The sequence below is a fragment of the Pholis gunnellus genome (genome assembly GCF_910591455.1).
Source record: "Pholis gunnellus genome assembly, chromosome: 14".
Classification (NCBI taxonomy): domain Eukaryota; kingdom Metazoa; phylum Chordata; class Actinopteri; order Perciformes; family Pholidae; genus Pholis; species Pholis gunnellus.
The window spans coordinates 13,347,646-13,367,501 of record NC_136541.1 but is presented as its reverse complement, the minus strand read 5'-3'; the positions used below and the strand labels follow the sequence as shown (position 1 = coordinate 13,367,501).

General features: G+C 43.3%; 2 protein-coding genes across 2 annotated transcripts; one reads left to right on the top strand and one right to left on the bottom strand.

Annotated features, from left to right (window-relative positions):
• The first annotated feature begins 2,115 nt into the window (after positions 1-2,115).
• Positions 2,116-9,837, top strand: pcyt1aa (phosphate cytidylyltransferase 1A, choline a). The gene is made up of 9 exons (XM_079173095.1): positions 2,116-2,450; positions 4,614-4,727; positions 5,044-5,140; positions 5,356-5,472; positions 5,571-5,722; positions 5,936-6,014; positions 6,243-6,385; positions 6,513-6,701; positions 7,499-9,837. The coding sequence occupies exons 2-9, from the start codon at positions 4,614-4,616 to the stop codon at positions 7,718-7,720; spliced, it is 1,113 nt and encodes a 370-aa protein (XP_079029221.1). The 5' UTR covers positions 2,116-2,450; the 3' UTR covers positions 7,721-9,837.
• A 264-nt stretch (positions 9,838-10,101) lies between these two features.
• Positions 10,102-19,498, bottom strand: LOC306706280 (AP-2 complex subunit mu-A). Its single transcript, XM_079173282.1, has 11 exons — positions 19,347-19,498; positions 17,830-17,951; positions 14,507-14,772; positions 14,228-14,328; positions 13,819-13,954; positions 13,470-13,614; positions 12,516-12,635; positions 12,152-12,287; positions 11,879-11,976; positions 11,576-11,687; positions 10,102-11,225 (listed from the first exon to the last, which is right to left on the bottom strand). The coding sequence occupies exons 2-11, from the start codon at positions 17,901-17,903 to the stop codon at positions 11,091-11,093; spliced, it is 1,323 nt and encodes a 440-aa protein (XP_079029408.1). The 5' UTR covers positions 17,904-17,951; positions 19,347-19,498; the 3' UTR covers positions 10,102-11,090.
• Between the last annotated feature and the right edge of the window lie 358 nt (positions 19,499-19,856).

Genomic DNA, 19,856 nt, shown 5'->3' with positions numbered 1-19,856 from the left:
TAAATATTACCTACATTGTTTTGTGATGGAAAAATTAAAATATGTTGCAAGGATCTAACATCTGGGTTAGATCCTCTATCACAACACATTTAAACAGAAGTTATTCTCCTAATTGGCATTAAACACTTCTTAATAGCAGTGAATCACATTATTATTATCTGTTCTTCATTTCAAGTCAAACTGATAACGAAGAGGACCACAGAATAGTTGCATAACTGCAAAGTACAGCAGATTTTGTTGCACAACTTTACCACCACCTCCAGGGTATCAATTATTTTAATGTGTGCCCTTATGATCTTCGAGTGAAATTACACCTTGTCCTGGAGCTCTCTGCAGGACACGAGAGGATCAGCTCGAGAGTAATGTGTTCAGCTCTTGACCCTTCATTCCACAGCTTCACTTCCTCTGCGCCTTAACCAGATTACCACCATGCACGTTAAAGGTCAGTGCTCCGCTTTCCTCTTCTAAAATCTTGTAACATTGCAGATATTTAAATGAAACTCCTCTCTTGCTTGCTGCAGAAGAAAGGAAGAAAAAAAAGAAAATAATTCACTTAATAAAAATGATGTAAGTATCAAAAAACTCATTCTGCAAATAAATGGTCAGTGTTTTACTGTTATGGCTACGAAGTGAATCAGTTAGAGAAAACTTGATATCAAACTGTAAAATGTTATTCTAATTAACTGAATCAAAAGCTGGAATAGTGTCGTTTAATTAAAAACAAAACACATGTGGCCCTTTCTCCTTTTGCTCTTGTTACTTTTACAGCTACTGTTTCTAACGTGCGAGTGTTGATGATCTAGCCGGTGTGTTGCTTCCCCCATGTGGCCAAATAATTGTTTACATTTTCTAAAAAAAGAAAAGTGGTGCATGCGTAAGTATTCACACCCTTTTATGCAGGCCCTAAACAAGATCTGGTGCCACCAATTTTCAGAAATCTCATAATTAGTTAAATAAAGCCCGCCTCAATTACGTGAGATTGCACACAATCTCACGTAATTTCAGTATTTATCAGGAACATGCCACAGAGCACCATAAAATCCACCATTATAACACGATAACAAATATGGCACCACAAAAGAAAGACAGACGAAAAAAAGTAAGACAACACGTTTGGATTTCCCCAAAATACATGTGGGGAACACCAAACTATATTCCTTCAAGAAATTACTATTTTTCTGGCAACTTTTCCAAAAAGCCCAACTCTGTGGAGTGTGCGGCTTAAAGCGGTCCTACAGGACAGATACTCCAAACTCTGCAGTGGAGCTGTCCATCTCCTTCAGGGTTATCTTTGGTCTCTTTGTTGCCTATCTGATTAATGCCTAATCAGATTTTGATCGCACACAGGTGAACTTAATTTAACTAATTATGTGACATCTGAAGGTAATTGTTCACATCAGATTTTATTTAGAGGTTTCATAGCAAAAAGGGTAAAACATATGCATGACCCATTACATAAAATCCTAATAAAAATCCATTTAAATTCAACAAATAAGGAAAAATCATTCTTATAATCAAGGCTGTATAGATTTGTATTTATAGAATCACTTGTCTTAAGTGCGCAACAGTTACAGATTTTTAAAAAAACATGCTAAAATCTACATAAGTGCTTTAAATATATATTTCAAAAACTGTATTACAGGCCATTTCAGGAAAAGTACAGGCATAAATGATCATATTCATGGGAAAAAATAAAACAATTAAATAAATGGTGCAATAGCTCTGCTTACACAAAAGAAAACATAGATCAAAGCATCCTATTTCTAAACTAAAATGACTGTAGCCTATAGTGGTGTACCATTTTTGCACGGTACCTATTTGAATGTGTGAGGAATGTGTACATTTTCAAAAATGGTTTAAAGGCTACACGAGAGATTTGGATTATCCATAAACAGACTGCATGTCTCATTTTATTCGATAACTACCTTAGTAGCATCCGTTACTTGATTATTAAACGAAGGACATTGTATTTGTGTCCTTCACATAGACTGAAGGTCCTTCTGCAGCATACAGAACCTCCACTGTTCACTAGGTGGCAGCGCGAGACAACACCGGAAATGTCCGACTCGTTATATCAGTTCCTTTAAGGATGTCGAAGTTTTGTAGTTCCTGGGTTGTTGACCTGTCAGCGTTGTAGTACAAGCTGTCACTGCTGATACTTTTTCTGTCCTTCACATAGTGGTATGTTCGGCCAATAACACAAGGAGCCTCAGTGAGTCGGACCCACAGGGTTGTTCGTAACGTATTTATCGTTATTGCTGGTGTCAGCTAACCAGCGAGCTAACGGCTAAAGTTAGCTAACAAGCCGACTAGCTTTACAGCTAGCTTGCTACCTAGCATCCGACAGTAGCAGCGTCAGCTAGCTTTTTTTTTTTTGCTGTTAGTTAGCTAACCTGCAGTACGAAGCCGCCCACTCCAGCAAAGCAGCATTCCGGACAAAAGAGTGAACAGTAAGTAACGTTAAGCAGTAACCTAAAGTTGTTAAACGTAAGCTAACATTGCTATTGGGGGTAGTTAGCATATTGATTTTAAGATTTTGTGTAATAGGCGAAAGCGTCCAGTAAGCCAGGATTTGACAGAAGCTGCACAACCGGTGGCACCAGCGCAACTTAGTTCATTCTATGAGTAAAACAACTAACTGTCATTAGTTTAAGGATCCGTGTGTGTATCATGCTAACTCAAGTTCACTTCTGGCATCACTGTGTGACGGTAAGTTAAGTGACATATTAACAGAAGCGAGAAGCCAGGCATCGGGAACATTGTGTGAAACGCAGTTGAAGCCTGTGGTTTTCAATCTGTGGTCCGGGAACCATCAGGAGCCCGGATTCCAGTGGCCCTTATGCAAAATTGACAGTTGATTTCTGCATTTTTACTTTTCTGAAAGTACAATAACAGATTACAACATTGACTTTTTAATGGAGCTCCATGTCCACACTGTTGTGCCAAGCAATGGCAATATATACAGCTAAGAGTGAGTAATCTTAGAGCTGTTTTGATCATCGATGAACCATTTGATTCTTTTATCAAGAAAAATGCCAATCTCTAATTCCACCTTCTCAACATATGTAGTAGTCATAGCCCTGGTCACAGGTGCCTACTGTAAATATAAGTCTTATTCACTTAAAAAAAAAATCTCTTTTCCTTACTAAATAAGTTTGCAGGGGCTATCATGGACCTCTGTAGCAAAGCATGTGGTTGAGGCTTGGCACTGCATGTCGTTGTTGCTTTCTTTTTATAGCAGCCTGTTCAGTTATGATCACATGTGCTGGTCATGTAAATCTTCTCTGTCACTGTGTGAGAGCCCTGCAGGGCTTCTCACTCTCAGCTGTTGGATCAGGTCTGTGAGAATGTGTACTGCTACATCTGAGTCACTCTTTCGTAATTGAACCGCAGCAACAGTCCAGCCAAGGGTTATTAAGTCGTAATAGCAAGTTAAAGAAGTGACAAGGCTAAACATGTCAAAATGATGAACCCCTCCCTGGTGAACTGTGGCTTCATTTTTTGGTAGCGTGATGGAATGTGTGGAATGAGTCAGAGAGTCTTAACCAATAACACAGGAGCCCTTGTGATTGGATATCAACAGGAGTTGCTATTGTTGCACCAAATACCTGATAGGGTGGATGTCCCATCATCATTGTGGAAGAGGTCTTTGAAGGTGTTTGAAACTTTGTTTAGAGAACTTAATGTCATGTTAAAATTAAAAGACTATTTTAGATCTCAGTCCTGTTCTACCAGGATACAAAGGACAGTTATTGACTGGATTAACTCCGGCTGTTGAACTTAGAGTCTTCCAGGTTTATTTGGTTCTGTGTAGGTTGTCAGAAATTGCAAGAAAATTGTCAAATCTGCAACTATTTTGATGCATAATTTATCATTTAAGTCATATAAAATATCGTTGGGTTTTGAGTGTTATTTGGACAAAACAAGTTATTTCAAGACAATGACCTTGGGCTAATTATTTTTTTTTTTTTTACTGTTTTCAGATTTTTCTTTATAGACTAAAAGATTCACAGAGTAATTGAGAAAATAATCAGCAGATTAAGGTTATTTTCAACCCTTCATTATGATATCTAGAACAGACACCCAGGATGTTGAGTTTGTTGACATTCTATACATACGATCTTCCTCAAAACTTTTTCTTCAAAACACGATTCACTAAACGGCAAAGTAGCCTTAAATAAACCAGTGTGTGAAGTCACTGGAAAGTCATCCGGCGGACTGTTATGTGGTCTACAGAACAAGTTTGCCCACATGTGGTGGACTGCTGACTGTGGTGAAGGATCTCCTGATGCCAAACTTTATCTCCATGACTCTTGATTTGTGGGAATATCAGCAGAATCACAGAAGACTCGACATGTTTGATTTTCTCTGTTTAGGAACAACACGTTCTATGTTGAGGGAACAGGCTATTTTATTCTCCACTTGACCTTCATGTGTGTCAGTGAAAGCCGCTATTTATTGATACAATGCTTCCTGGTTCATTGAGCGGAGGCACACACTGTGTTCTCCCTCTGTTATTGGTATCTGTGTGTCCCTTTCTAATCCAAGCAGTGCGTGCTGTATGTGAAGTATGCGACTGTGTTTCATTGCATTTGTCTTGGCATTTGACACAGATGGAGGCCCAAAGCTCCAGCGAAATGCTGCTGTCCAGAAAAAGGAGAAGAGAGAGCTCCAACCGGGAGACCGAGGAGGGAGAGAGGCTTGTGAAAATCCCCAGATGTACTGTGGTGAGTCAGCTGTGTTCTTTGGCCGCCATTGAGCAGCGTGTTTGTCCAGCTGTTCCTGAAGGCTCCGTGCATGCGCTGTTTTCTATATGAATGCATGGCTTGATTTATCAACTGCAGGGTGAAAAGTTAAGTTTTCTCCGCAGAACTTTTATCTGCTGTGTGTCAGACCTTATGTTTGCTTAAAAAAAAAAAGTAATCCGCCGTGCAACACAATTCTATTTCATCCAACCAGGGAAAACTATGGTGTACGTCCTAAAACTTTTTGTATGAATAGATGAGAACGCTTCCTTGATCTCTAAAATCTTGGGTCCTCTAGGGATTGAAGCACCCTGCACCTTTCGCAGATGAGCTGGTGCCGGACGGTAAACCCTACGAGAGAGTCAGCATGGAGGAGGCTAAGAGGGGAACACAGCGTGAGTCCCATTCTTCCAGTCTGCCCGTTGATGTCTTTCTTTTCTTTCCTCTCATATTTCTTACACATTCTGCTTTTCTGTTTCTTTATCGGTAAGCTTCTTCTCAGTCACAGAGTACATCTGAACAAACAAGTGCCATTTTTGACTCACTCTGTCCAGAATAAATATGTCTCGTCTCTGTCCAGAATAAATATGTCTCGTCTCTCTCTGTGCAGCTAACAGACCGGTGCGGGTGTATGCAGACGGCATCTTTGATGTTTTCCACTCGGGTCACGCCAGAGCACTCATGCAGGCTAAATGCCTCTTCCCAAATACACACCTCATCGTAGGAGGTAAGTCTGTGAATGTCTGTCTCACAACAGCACACCCCTTATCAGCTTTAAACAATTTCAAACAATAATGTCTGTATTTTCTTTTTGACTATTCAAAGTGTGCAGCGATGACCTGACCCACAAATACAAGGGCTTCACGGTGATGAATGAGGACGAGCGATACGACGCCATCAGACATTGCCGCTATGTTGATGAAGTGGTGCGAAACGCCCCCTGGACGCTATCGCCCGAGTTCCTCAAAAAACATCGCGTGAGTGGACGAGACTGAGAAACAGCTGAGTTAAAAGACAAAACGACACAAATAGAGACACTCGGTCTGTTTCATTCATTGACATCTTGAGCTGTGAGACCAAAAACTACCCCTGATCCTCTGTCACCTTTCGCCTGCTATTTCTTTGTGTATTTTGCACAATTTGTAGACGTGAATCTGCTGTGTTGATGTGTGTTGTGATGACCTCTCCAGATTGACTTCGTGGCCCATGACGACATCCCGTACAGCTCTGCAGGCAGTGATGACGTCTACAAGCACATCAAGGAAGCTGGTGAGTGGCAAAGTAACCAAAGGTGGTGGTGTGGTAAGCAAGTAATTGCAGGATACAGTTCATTATTTACTACTACTGTAATTTACTGCTACTGTGTAATAGTTTGCTCAAACCTTGTGCAGTATAAAGAACATGAATCCATGCATGCAGACACGCATATAAAGGAAGGGCTAACTATTGATACATCTGTATCTGGTCCACCTTTTCATCCCCCTCTGCCCTCCACAGGTATGTTCGCTCCCACCCAGCGGACAGAGGGCATCTCCACCTCCGACATCATCACACGCATAGTGCGTGACTACGACGTGTACGTCAGACGCAATCTGCAGAGAGGATACACAGCGAAGGAACTCAACGTCAGCTTCATTAATGTACGAAACTCTGCTTCGGTTTAACGGTGTGAGGGTCGGAGCATGAGATGTGAAGGCAGTCGCTTGCGTGTCATTTCTGTTGAATATGTGGCAGTTACACACCTTTGCCGTGTCCGCTCTTCATCAGGAGAAGAAGTACCACCTGCAGGAGCGCGTGGACAAGGTGAAGAAGAAGGTACGCGACGTGGAGGAGAAGAGCAAAGAGTTCGTCCAGAAGGTGGAGGAGAAGAGCATCGACCTCATCCAGAAGTGGGAGGAGAAATCCAGGGAGTTCATTGGCAACTTCCTGCAGATGTTTGGCCCCGAGGGAGCTCTGGTGAGGATGTTGGTTTAGTTTGGTCTCTATTAACCGTTTAATCCGGCAGTGGGACTGAGAACACTGTTGATGTGCTGGGAGAAGGAAGACTTTTATCAACTCAGTGACACGTAATAACATACTAAGGCACACCTGATCATTTTGCTATTATGTTTCTTTGATGGTAATAAATACACGTTTTGGAAAGCCTTCATTATTTTAGTAAACAACTATACTGCTTTACGTTTAATATACATTTTAAAATGACAGAAGTGCCCAGAATTACTTTTTTTTAAGCTCTTGAAACATAAAGGACGTGAACTTGACCTCACAGCCACAGCTTGAGGCATACTCTGTACTGGTATGACCTGAACCACTGACTGCATAAAGTATGAACAACATTCATCGACCTAAAAACCTTTAGTATGTTCACAGAACACGCCAAGCACTGTGCACGTAACTGTAACTTCTACTAAGATAAGATTTCATGCCAATGACCCAACATGTTGTTTGTCTTATTCTATTCATACATTCAAACTCCTTAAAGGAATAGTTTGACATTTTGGGAAATATACTTATCATACTTATATAGTTAGTCTGTCTTATATAATGTTGCTAAATTATAAAGGACAAAGTCAAAAATGAATATAAAATCATCACAAACCAAATAGTGTATAGACACAGAACCGTTGCCTTCTGACGGCAGGTTTTTAGTCCTTAATCCATCCCGTGTTCCCGCCTCCTGCTGGCATTGAACCGCTTGTATGCTCGGTTGGTATAACGGACGATCTCTTTGTGTTTCTGTGTCACATCCACAGAAGCACATGCTGAAGGAAGGGAAGGGCCGCATGCTCCAGGCCATCAGCCCGAGACAGAGCCCCAACAGCAGCCCCACCCGCGAGGAGCGCTCCCCCTCTCCCACCTTCCGTCTCCCCTTCTTCACCAAGACCTCCCCGCCTCCCTCGCCTCCCCCCCACCACAGCGGGGCCCGCGGGTACCTCATCAGCGAGGACGACGACGAAGAAGAAGACGAAAACTAGAGCGCGTTCGAATCCTTCGCCGTGGTCGGGGCCACAGTCGCTACTAGATACCTGAGCGGTTTCTCATCGAGCTCCTGCTTCCATTTCTTTTTCTTTAAGATTTTACTTTTTTTTTTTAAACACTTCAGTGTCACGTTAACAGGCGGTTTTGTGCACGGCATTTGTTTTTAACTGCCAGTTTTGTCCTTGTTTTCCTGTTTTTGTGCAATGGTCAGTAAAAGTCTCATTTATCGCTTCTGATGTCGAGTTCAATAGTCACTCACTGTCACTTAGGAATGTTTGCGAGGGTTACTGCTCCATCTGTGACGGTGTTCTTAAGGTAGGCGTCGTAGTGAGGTAGGGGGTTGTGTTTGTCATGCTTTAGCGGGAGGGCTCGCAGGTTTAGAGTTCACTGGAACGGCACATCTAGTGCCGGAGACGCTGTTGAACATCTCCGGGGGACGTTTTTCAGAGCAGGTCTGAAAAACTGGACATTTAAATGGTCGGCTCATGTGGAGCATATTCTGATTATGCTAACAACAAAACCTTTTTTTTTTTTTCATTAACGGGGAAATTCCAGATTATGTCAAATCTGAGCTGAACCTGAGAGTCGAGTGTTCTGAGTCTTCTAAACAGCAACTTTTCCCCCTAACTGTGTGTGTGTGCGTGCGTGTGTGCGTGTGCGTGTGTGTGTGTGTGTGCGTGCGTGTGTGTGCATGTGATGTTTTTGCTTGCCAGCTCTTACGTCAGCATGCTCACATGTCTTCTGTCAACCATCTGTAGACAGATTCAGCTTTGACTTTACTGTATTTAGTCGTAAATTTCATTTTTAAAGTTGTTTTTTTGTCTGCTGACAAGAATCGGTCTTTAGAAGACTAGTTATAACTGGACGCATTTAAATGTTGATGTAGTTGCTACTTATTTTTGTAGATTTCATCTTTCCTTTCATCCTCTGTACAGATATTATTATTCTACTTTGTTTAGAGGTGCGTTGACCCCTTGAGCAATGAATCAACATGAGCAAGTTATATATAAGTATATACATAGATATGATTCTTTTTCTAATGCAGATCACCTGGGCCTGTAGGGAAGTAATAACTTTCATCTGATCCGTGTGAAAACTTTACAAAGTAAGATGTTTTCATACATGAAAGCAGACCTGAGAACTGTACCAATGCCCCAATCCTCATAACAAATGACATCTTTTGTTTAGTTGAAGTCATAAGCACACTTTTCTGATCATGGCCTCGTCGTTAGTAGCACACGTACGTGGTGGGATACACAAGGCCGTCCAAAACATTCGGGGCTTCTGGGGTGTTTTTCCAACATCAGTTTAAAGATGCCTTTTGTCAGACTGGAGTGTGTCACGCGGTGGTGGGAGGGGCTTAGGTTTCTGTGTCAGATCAAAGTTCATGTAGCTACCTCCTCTTTCCCTCAACTGATTCCTGAGATGAGCACAAAGTACGAGCATTAACTTTTCCTTTCTGAACCGTTGTTGCAGCACTGAAGCAATGCGACTGGGTCGAAGATGAGATTTTCCAGCCTCTTTGTGTGTGTGTGTGTGTGCGTGTGCGTGTGCGTGTGCGTCCTGCATCTCCAGTGATTAATGCATGTGTTGTGTCTCCTATGTTACCGGAAAATGTCAACATCACAGGTGATCTGAAGATGTAATGCAATACTGTCGTGATGACTAATATAGATGTTGGGTTGATCTGTTCTAGGCTTGGTTTCCCAAAATCAACTTAAATCAATTTCTGCTGCAGTCACACAGACCGCCTCTATTCTTGTGCACGGAAATCAGATTTAAGATTGGTGGAAGCAACTCAAAGGTTTGCACGCGGCTATCAATTCCTACTTCTATTAAAAGTTCACAAATCCAGCCGAGATTTTGGTGCTAAGCTACTTTTGGGAACCCTCGTCTCGATTCTTGTGGAATCAGCGTGAGCGTCTCGGTCAGAGCATGTCCACGAGGCCAATAACAGCCACTACTGCTAGATACAAATGTAAATGTTTTTAACAGCGTTTTAATCATGTTATTTTACTCTTTGGGCTTATTTTGTTTAATGTCCTGGATGTAGAGGAAGGGCAAGACAGGAACAATGTATTAAAACATGTTGGCCAAAGCATTTGACCAATTATTTTGTCTCCTGTGGTTTTATGGAATTGATTTCCTGGATTACATATTCTGAGTTTATTCAAATCAGCTTTGTTTCCCTTAAAAATGTGAAAAAAAAAAAAAAAGTGGTGGTGAGCCAATGTTTCTCAAATGAGTTGACAGGATGAAAACTGGACTAACCGGAGCTATGCTGTAACCAATATCGCCCCAAATCTGTTGTTCCTACACCAGCCCCTCCCTTATTTCAGACATCAGGAAAGAAAACACACACAGAGGGGAGGCGTGCTTGGTTACATAGTCAGATTTTATTGGACAGAACGGTCACCAGGGCTACAAACATGAAGAAGCAGACAGTGACGAGGCAAACACCAGGGGGAGACTTCACCTCACTGCAAACACACTCCCACTGTCACAATCCCCCCAAAAGCATCTTTCAACCAAAACAGTGTGGCAGAGTTGATCTCGGTGCTTCAGAAACAGGAAGATTGGGTCACAAACTAGCTTATAGGGATGATGGTCAGACCTCTATGCTTTAACGTTACTCGCCGGATGCTGGTAAAACTAGCAGTGGAAAAAAAACAGCAAGGGGAAGAACCAATACACTCCAGAAAATACAAAAAAACAGCTTCGGTCACTATCAACTCCTTCTGCTTTCTAACTACCCAGAAGAGACTTTCAGTCGGGACGTTTGAGTCCACAACACAGAATCGGACATCTCAATTTGAAAGGGGCAGACTCTACCGAGACAGAGGTTCATTCACAAGAACAATATCGGGATTCATTTAAACCACAACAGCTACAAATCATCTTACAAGGGATCACCTCTAGGACTTGTGGGACTTCTAAAGTGACTGGAGAGTAGATAGTGGAATAATAACACTTAAACACGAGAGAGCGTCTCCAGTCCTCTCCCCCTGGTCCCCATCTGCCTCACTCGTCTCTTTGCTTTCAGACACCAGTTTGGTTTACAGGTTTACTCATCACTACGAGATATATACGATACAATGGTTCACATTTTGCATATATCTGTGCATCATATCATATTTACTTTTTTTTTTTAAATGTATTTTTTAAACGATGTAATTCAATCTCCAACACTTAGTTAGGAAGGGGTGAGGGTGGAGATGGGTGGGGGTGGGTGTATGAGAGAAGCTATAAGGATTGCGGGGGACAAGAGAGACAAAGTAGGGGGCGGGGCAGGAGAAGGAAAAAAGGATGTTAACAGGATCGACGGGAGGAAAAGTGGTCACTGCGCTGCCTGGAGTGGGCGAAACTTTAGCAGCGCGTTTCGTAGATGCCGGAGCGGCCGATGTACCGCACCCATTTGATGACGTCATGGTCACTGTAGTTGAGCTTGGACTCAAAGACCTTCAAGTAGCGCACCTTCAGACCAGAGGGAGCAAAGGGAACCTGCAGAGGAGAGAAGAGAGAGGCTAAGACGTGCCTGGGCATGCTGGGAGCTGTAGGCCACACAGGTCGCTGGTTCTTACTCTGGGCGTGATCATCAAGTGAGCTCTGAGCAGGAAGTGTGTGTGTGTGTCTGTGTTAGGTAACAGTAAGCAGGTTGTGATTTGCATGAATGGTACTGGGATTACATTTATTGCATAGTCCATCCGTTTGGTTGCCAACTCCCTAAGTACAAAATTCAGCGATGCAGTAAGCAAATACGAATCTCTCATATTTAAATCAGGCATTAAAGCCTAATTATCAAAACTGTTCAACAACTTCAGTTTCAAATTCGACACATTATGTGTTCTGACCTCAAAGTTCATAGAGATGGGAGGCCTGGCCCATTTCTTCTTATCGTTGGTCGGCAGCAGCTCGATCTCAGCGCTGATCTGAGACTCCTTCATCCCAGCCATGCGTTTGATCCTATAAACACACAAACACACGCACAAGCTTTGTAAGTGTTGTACAGGTTTCAGCAACAACAAACCCAATTTTAAAAACTCTCACGAGAAGTACACAACGGGTAAACAAACAGACACCAAAGAGCAGCTGTTAATCATTAACCGGACACGGAGAGTTTGGTTGGATCTTATGTGGGTAGGGTCACTACTCACTTCCATACTATGGCGTTCTCACTGGCCTTGTACTTGGCTTTTCCCTTCATACAAATCACCTGCACGCCGCTCGTGTTGAGGGGTGTCGGGATACGCACCTGAGGAGTGGATAACGAAGAGGAGCAAAACGTTTAACACATTACGGCAATCAAACGTCACGCGTCAATCGCCGATCACATTTGTTCATGTTTGCGCTGTGAGTAGAAATGTAGCTCTGTGTGCTGCTAAGGGTTGTTAGCATTCATTAGCATCTGGACTTTGATAAGAGCTCACCTCGATCTTTTGGGCCAGCAGCGAGGGTTTGAAGTTGGACTTGATGACCACCTTAACCTCCAGTTTGGTGCGCCCAACCTCCCGGACAAGAGGAATTACTCGAAACGGCAGGATGATGTCTTTAGTGGTGCGATACCTGAAAAAAAAAGAAAAAAGGAGGAGAGGAGAAAAGTGCTTCATGTTACAAAATTATTTTGGTTTCATAAAAGGATTTCCTTCGGTTGTTTCGGTGCCTTTCTCAAAATACCATGAGGACACAAACTAGCATATGTTACTTTAAATATCAGTCTCACTCATGGCCTGTGACCTCCCCCTCTTATCTGGACAATTTAATAATAATAAAAATAAAAATCCATCCACTGACCTCATGAGCTCATACTCTCCATCGGGGGGGATGAAGCTGATGCTGCGCTCCGAGTCAAACTTACTGAGACGCACACACTGGTGGAAAGTGCAGTCGTCGATGGCTATGGACTGCTTCCCACTGCCGGGAGAAAAATACATCAGACACACACACACACACACAAAAAAGAGAGACGATGGAACATTAGTTGACTTGTTTATCACTATTAAACTATATCTAATGATTATGATACCAATCCTCCAAAAGATAAAACCATTACTCTCCCTCAATTAATGACCATAATTTAAAACAAAGAAGTACACATGGGAACACGACTGCTAGTATCAAGACATTAAAACCTGGTGGAAGTTGCAGTAACACAAATCACAGTCCCTGTTAGATGTTAGATGGGGTAATAAAACAAAACTAACCATTCCACAAAATAAGGACACAACACTGAAGCGTTAACGAGGTATTGTTTGATTTGTGCAATGAGATGATTCTTAATGTGCTGAAGGGCTTAGACAAGACAGGTGTGTGTGTGTGTGTGTGTGTGTGTGTGTGTGTGTGTGTGTGTGTGTGTGTGTGTGTGTGTGTGTGTGTGTGGAGGTGGCAGAAGGTGAGGACACTTGTCAGTACAGTACCTTCCTCCCCCTAAATCACTGAGGTACAGCACATAGAAAAGAAAGAGAGGGAAAGAAAGGAGAGATGCATCCAAAGGAAAGAAAAATCAAAAAATAAATTGCACAGCCCGCCTTGTTGTAAAACAGCAAGACAACACTCATAACAAAGACAAGGGGCTAACAGACAAGGTGGTCTTCTTAAAGTTTCACTCAACAATGAATTTTCACTGTCAAGGGTTTCCAAGATGGAAAGAATATTAAAAAAAAAAGCACCATACTCAAAGAATCAGAATTGCTTATCAGAATATGGTTTCAGATATTCAACGTGCCGTCTGCTTGTTGGCTCACTCACCTCTTCCCTGCGTCTTCAGTTGTGGCTCCCTTGCCCTGCTTGTCGATGACAATCTTGTCGTTCATGCCGAATTTGCACTCCGGCATTCCGCTCAGGTAGCTCTTCATCACTACTCGGCCCGACACGTGGGCACTGAGGACCTGGCCTGGACACGACGGGAAATAAGAATCATATTTATCTCTATTTTGTTGTTTCGGGGACTTAAAAACACAAGACAAAAAAATAAATAAATAAATTTAAAAAAAAAAAGGTCTGGCCTTCTAAATATTCTTAGCTGAGAAAAACAATTTTCTCCATCTGAAGCTCCCTCCAAACCCATATTCACAAAGGCGAGGCCTTATAAACGGACCTTGTGGGGACATGAGCAGGTTGACGCTCTCCAGCACGTCCAGGAACAGCTCATTGCGGCGATACTTGATGCCTTCGCGACGCCAGCCGATCTGCCCCGTCACCTGGCTGGTGATCTGAGACTGCTCCTCTTTTGTCTGGCAGGCAGGGAGAGAGAAACTGTATCACTACCAACAAAGAGGAGACGGCTGACAAATGGAACGAGGGCGATGAGGAGGGATCATTAGCGCTACAGGGCTCCATACGTGGAGCAGATGGATCGTTGGTTATTACCTGGTGCTGAATTAGGAAGAGTCCAAGATCAGAGTTCAGGGGAAACAAGGAGAGAAAAACAGAAACATGTTTACCAGTTCAATTTAGACGATGATGCCAAAATGCCGGCATTCCAACCTTCATGGCGGTTCTAGTACGAGACTAAACTCACTGACCTGTCCCTTAATGCCCTGCTGGGTGATGAAGGTCTTCAGAGCTCCAGTCTCTGAGTTCTGGGGGTATCCAAAGTCCAAGATCTCTGTGTGAACACAAACAGATAACCGCCGGTGAGTGATAAGACGGGCAAGAGAAAAAACAGAGAGTCCACTGAGTGAGATATTATATTAATACAACTTTCACTGGGAGGACAAACACAAAAAAGCATCACTATTAATATCTCTTTAATATATATAATGTCAATTCTCATCTTTTTTTACCATCCAGCAGCTCGTAGATGAGTACAAAGTTGTTCTTGATGTTCTCCTCGCTGATCTTGCCAAAGTAGGCCGTCATGACGTCGCACATCTTGTAAAGGAACTCGAACACCATGGCGGCGTTGACATTTTGCTTGGTGACCGCCGCCAACCAGATGTTGGAGCGCTTGACGTGGAAGAAGCTGGTTCGGGCAATGTTGGTCACCGGGGATCGAACCTGCTGCCGGGCGTGAATCACGTTCACGCGGAACGCGTCCACCGCGTTACGCCTGAGAGGGGGGAGGGGAGGGGGAGGGGGAGAGACACAGAGAGGCGGACGTTTGAGTCGGGAGTTGAGAGAATCGTTTCAGGATTTTACACAACAGTGAGACTGTCAACACTCTCCCACCCTGGGGAAATATTTGCTTTGAAGTTTGATGTCCAGTTCTGCACTGGACTCAGAGTAAATAACCCCTTCAGACCTCAACAGCATATCCACCCATGTCAGGGAATGAGCCATTATCAAAACGATTGGAGGAGGACACCTTGAGTTGGTGCGTTTAGACGAGACAATGAGTGCTGTTTTGTGTAAATGGGGATAATTACCAGGAGGGAGAGGGACACCCAGCATACAGCGTCATAATTACATGGACTCCATGGGAACAAAAATAAGGTGCGACAATGTATTGTCCAAATGTGATTCAAGATAGGCTATTTTTGTTTATAAAACGTTTGACAGGCTACATTTATACTCAGTTTTGATCATGTTTACCTTAAAGAACACCGTAGTGCCCTGATTCATGTGGATTTATGAATAACAGGGCAGAGGATGCAGCGTGTTCTCACAGGAACACTAAATCCTCCTGAGAACTCCGAGAGGTCCAAACTGTCGATCTTAGAGATATTCAAGACTACTTTTATCTTAATATTATTAATGTTAAAACGAACCAAGCCTGCGGGTTAAACATGTAGCCGCCCTCTTACTGATTGCTCCAGTTTTAAATGGACTAGAGACATACAGGTGGCAGCCTTCTTGGTTGAACTCGCATACGTTTAAAAGATAGTTTCTACATCAAAATGTCAACATCTGCAAGTTGAGGAATTCAATGCGTCAACTTTTGAATGAGAACAAAGAATAATACATTAATGTCGGTCTAAGAGGCTGCCATGATGTCTGCCTGCAAGTATTAACACCTTCCAAAAATTATTTTTCTTTGAATTGTAATAAACATCAACATTTTCACCACACCCAAACTCCTAGTTGACTGCAGCAGATATTACCCAATTCAAGACCCACCTCTACAAAACACACCCAGTAAAATGAACCTAGAATGACCGATACAGTCTCTCAACTTCTTTACGAAAGACCGGAGAGGAATCCGAGGATCAAAAGGACTGAACTAACCATCATACCCCATGCTCAAGACTACATGCTGAGGCTCTAGTGGGGCTGTTTGTGAGCACCGGGACTCATGGAAGGACTCCGGTAGTGGCTGAATGTAGCGGCTCCGTCTGTTGGATCTCAGTATCGGGTGGCGTATTCACCACTGTAAACGTCATGACAGGTGACTCATGCTTAGAGGAAGTATCGGGACGTTGACCTGTGGAATCGATGGGCATGCAGTCGGGGGTTTCAGTGGGGGGGGTCATTGATCGGTGGCCATGAGAGGGGGGGGGGGGGGGGGGGGGGGGGGGCATGCTTGATAGGCTGGAGCATCTCTTACCTATTCCTACAGGGGCCAAGATGGACAGATGGAGGAAAATGGTGATACAGAGGATAGAGAGGGGAAAAAAGGATGAAGTAAAAGAGGAGAGGAAAGAGACAAAAATGCACAAAGACATTTTCGTGCATCATGTACACAGACAGAGTGAGTAACATGGTGTTTATTACGACGCCATCATTGGGACTGAATACGTTGGGAACAAGTCAGCAGCACTATAATGCTCTTGAATCTATATCTGTTGCAATATAAAACAGGTGAGGCCATGGATGTCGACACAACATTACGGCACAGACACCGCAACGACACAATACGTCTGGTTTACTCTGTGCTGCTGCAGCAACAGAGAGGAAAGCAGCCGCACAGCAGTTGTGCTACTGCTGAAAAGAAATAAAAAGCAACCACATTTACATTGCTGACAAGATAGAGTATTAAATGGCATCTTAGTGGCTCAGTCTGCTGACGAAACGTGTTAAACATACCATTCTGTTTCTGTGCTTATCCACTATCTCCTCTGTGCCTCTATCCTTACGATAACTACAGCAAGATGTTAAAGGATTAGAAATGCCTTAAGGGTCTGCACAAACAACCTACTGACCCCAGCACTGCTGCTGCTGCTGCTGCTGCGGTGACCATAACTGATTGTGCCCTCTCTGCACCTTGCCAACCCTCACTGTGCACATCTACAAGGCCCTGGCCTGGTGTCTGTACTCGACTCAATCCCTGAATGTGGTTCACACGAAACAGGATGTGATAAGAGGGTGTAAGCATGGAGGCCTGGTATGTCCGTTAAAAGTGAATCACATTAACAATGTGTCAAAAACAAAAAACAAACAAGGAAGAGGAAAGGAAGACAGACACAGTGTAAAAGTCAGATCGTCACAGTATGTAGTCTATTAAAGCTTTGTTTAGTCTTAGGCAGCGGGAACAACTTCCTCTTTACCAAACACTCAAGCCTCATCAGTTTTAACTCCTGATTTATTATTTTTAAGCTATTTTAACTTGTTTTTTTCCCAACCAGGCAATGATTCATTCCGGATCCATCCATGCCAACCCTAGGAATAGGATTTTCTTTATGGAGAAGAAAGAGGTGCTTTCTATCAGCATCTCATTTCCATATGGGACAGATAAAAACAATCCTCTGCACCTAATCTTTTACATAAAGGAGAAGGTGTGGTTCGATAAGCACGAATGAAAGTGAACAGCATCATTACCTCATATAACATGAAACATATTGAATGAGCAGGTTGTGTATAATGGTACTTTTGTATTGTGCGTTTTATTATTTATTTATTGGGAGAATAATTGCATCATCGCTTCATGTTTTGGTATCTGTAAATAAATACAATTTATTCTATATCATACTAACCTGTGTTCTTCGTCGACGGGCTGGTAACCTTGTCCTAAACATAACCCTGGTTTAGCTATTTTTTGAACACATTTTACAGGAGATGACTAAACAGACAAATGTAAACTACTTAGCCAGGAAGAGGGACAAAATCCCCTCTCATCCCTTCAGAATTAATCCCCCCCCCCCCCCCCCCCCCTGTTGGATCAGGCCCCTCTCACTGACATGAGGTTCCTCATAACTAAGCAGTGTTGCAGCGTTGCTTCAGTGAAACGTACCCGATGTCATCTCGGTAGACCCGGGAGATGAGGACCTCCCCCTTGTGGTTGTAGATGAACAATCCTCCGATCATTGTGGCTGCTTCTCAGTCCCAGCTGGCCATGGTGAAACCAAACCCCGCCTGAGAAGAGCACGAGATAGCAGGAAGGAAACAGGGAAAGCAAAAAAGAAGAAGGGGTGATAGAGAAGTGAAGGCAGTGAGAGAGTGACCACCAGCACAGGGAAGCGCTTGTCCTTCACATCCGCTTTCTCCGACTCCCTTTCTCACGCGCACACACACACCACTCTATTGCCAATTGAATATACCCTGCAGCTGCCCCACTGTGGTGACTCATTTTTGTTACGTGCATGTGCATACACAGAGAAAAATCACTCCAATACAGGCTGAAGAGACTCCACTACCAGCACCCTCACCACAGTGAAATCCTGGTTTCCTTCCATAGTAAGATTAGCAGCAGATTAGCAGCCCCCAGGTTGAAGCAGCACACCATCAAGTAGCCAGCTACAAATCTGTTCTCGCTGGGTTGCACTTTACTACGAGGTGCAGCCTGGATCTGGTTGGACTAAAGCATGAAATCCAAAGTCAGATTAAAACCTAAAGACAGCATAATTCATTTAGAGGCGGTGCTGCTGTCTTAGACAAACAAATCATAGCAATTTCCTCTCATTCAAAAATGAAGCTTCTGGAAACCAGGGGATGAAGGACGTGCTTCAAATTCCTCGAAGACAGAGGCCAGACAACTCGAATACACACGGTGCCCAGAGGAAGTGTACCACACAAGCATACGTTCAAGAGCACTAAAACAATTTATCCGGGTCGTGACCGCATACACCGTGCACAAGACCGGAGCGAGTTAAATCGCCCTTTTATTGGCCGAAGTCAAGATGTCTGCTCACTCGGGCCATGTCCTAACGTTCATACATTTTTCATATTTTCCTCGACTGGTTAGTAACATGTTGGCTTGAAACACTTTTAAGAAGGACCGTTAGTGGCGATAACATTGATGGAGGCTCGACCTTCAGCTAAGATCAGAGTGATGGAGAATAGACCGAGTGAGAGGTAGCTAGCTAATTTAGCTTAAGATAGCAGGCTAGCTGACGGCGATGTCCAGCCAACTGGCGTCGAGTCGTGCGAGATGTTACACCGACTTCCGGAGAAAATAAAAAGCAGACCGTTTGACGTCCATTTAACATGCAACACTTACGATAATAATTAGACAATTTACACATTTAAAATTAGAGCACGGACCGTCCCCAATAACAGCAAATCGTTTATAAATTGCAGAAATTACAAACTGTATGCTTTTATTTTGTAGGAGAAAACCCGTCTCTAGTTCGTGATACAACTTTCCGCTGCTAGCTTGACGTTAGCTGACGCAGCGGCAGCTAACGTTGCTAATGCTAGTATCGCCCACCGATTGTAACAGTTTGCGCCGGCTTTCCGAAACGGTTCTCGGGATACATTTGATCATTTTTGACGAGAAACATGTACTCGTCTCGACCTTGGTGAACTTACCCTAGTTCTCTCACGAACGCCACCAGTGTGATGCTCCGCGTTTGGACTCGGGTCTAGTTTTATGTCAAGATCCAGTAGGTTCCCGGTTCACACACCCGCTAATTCCGCTCCTTCCCCCTCTTCCTCTGGTAGCTGTCAGCTGACCCGCCGTCCTTACGCACAGCCGTTCCGCTGTGACAGGAAAAGGCGCGGCTGGAGCGATGTGTAAACCGCACCCAGGCCATGTTATGATAAGCTGTAAAGCCAACGGGTCAATTATTTCTTCTATGGTAGTTCATTAATGGTTATGTTTGTGATAACTAACGTTGTACAGGGCAAGCACGGTGGGATAGTCCCTTTTATAAAATTGACCGGGTTGGCATGTATTCAACTTGCTTCGTTAAATGTTCTTGAGTAACACAGCGGTATATTCCTCTTTAGCTCCCCGGACAGCTGTTCTTTAACTCACACCTTCACTGAATGGAATTAGGAAACAGGAAATTTGTTTTTCTTTAAAGAAAATGGTTGTGT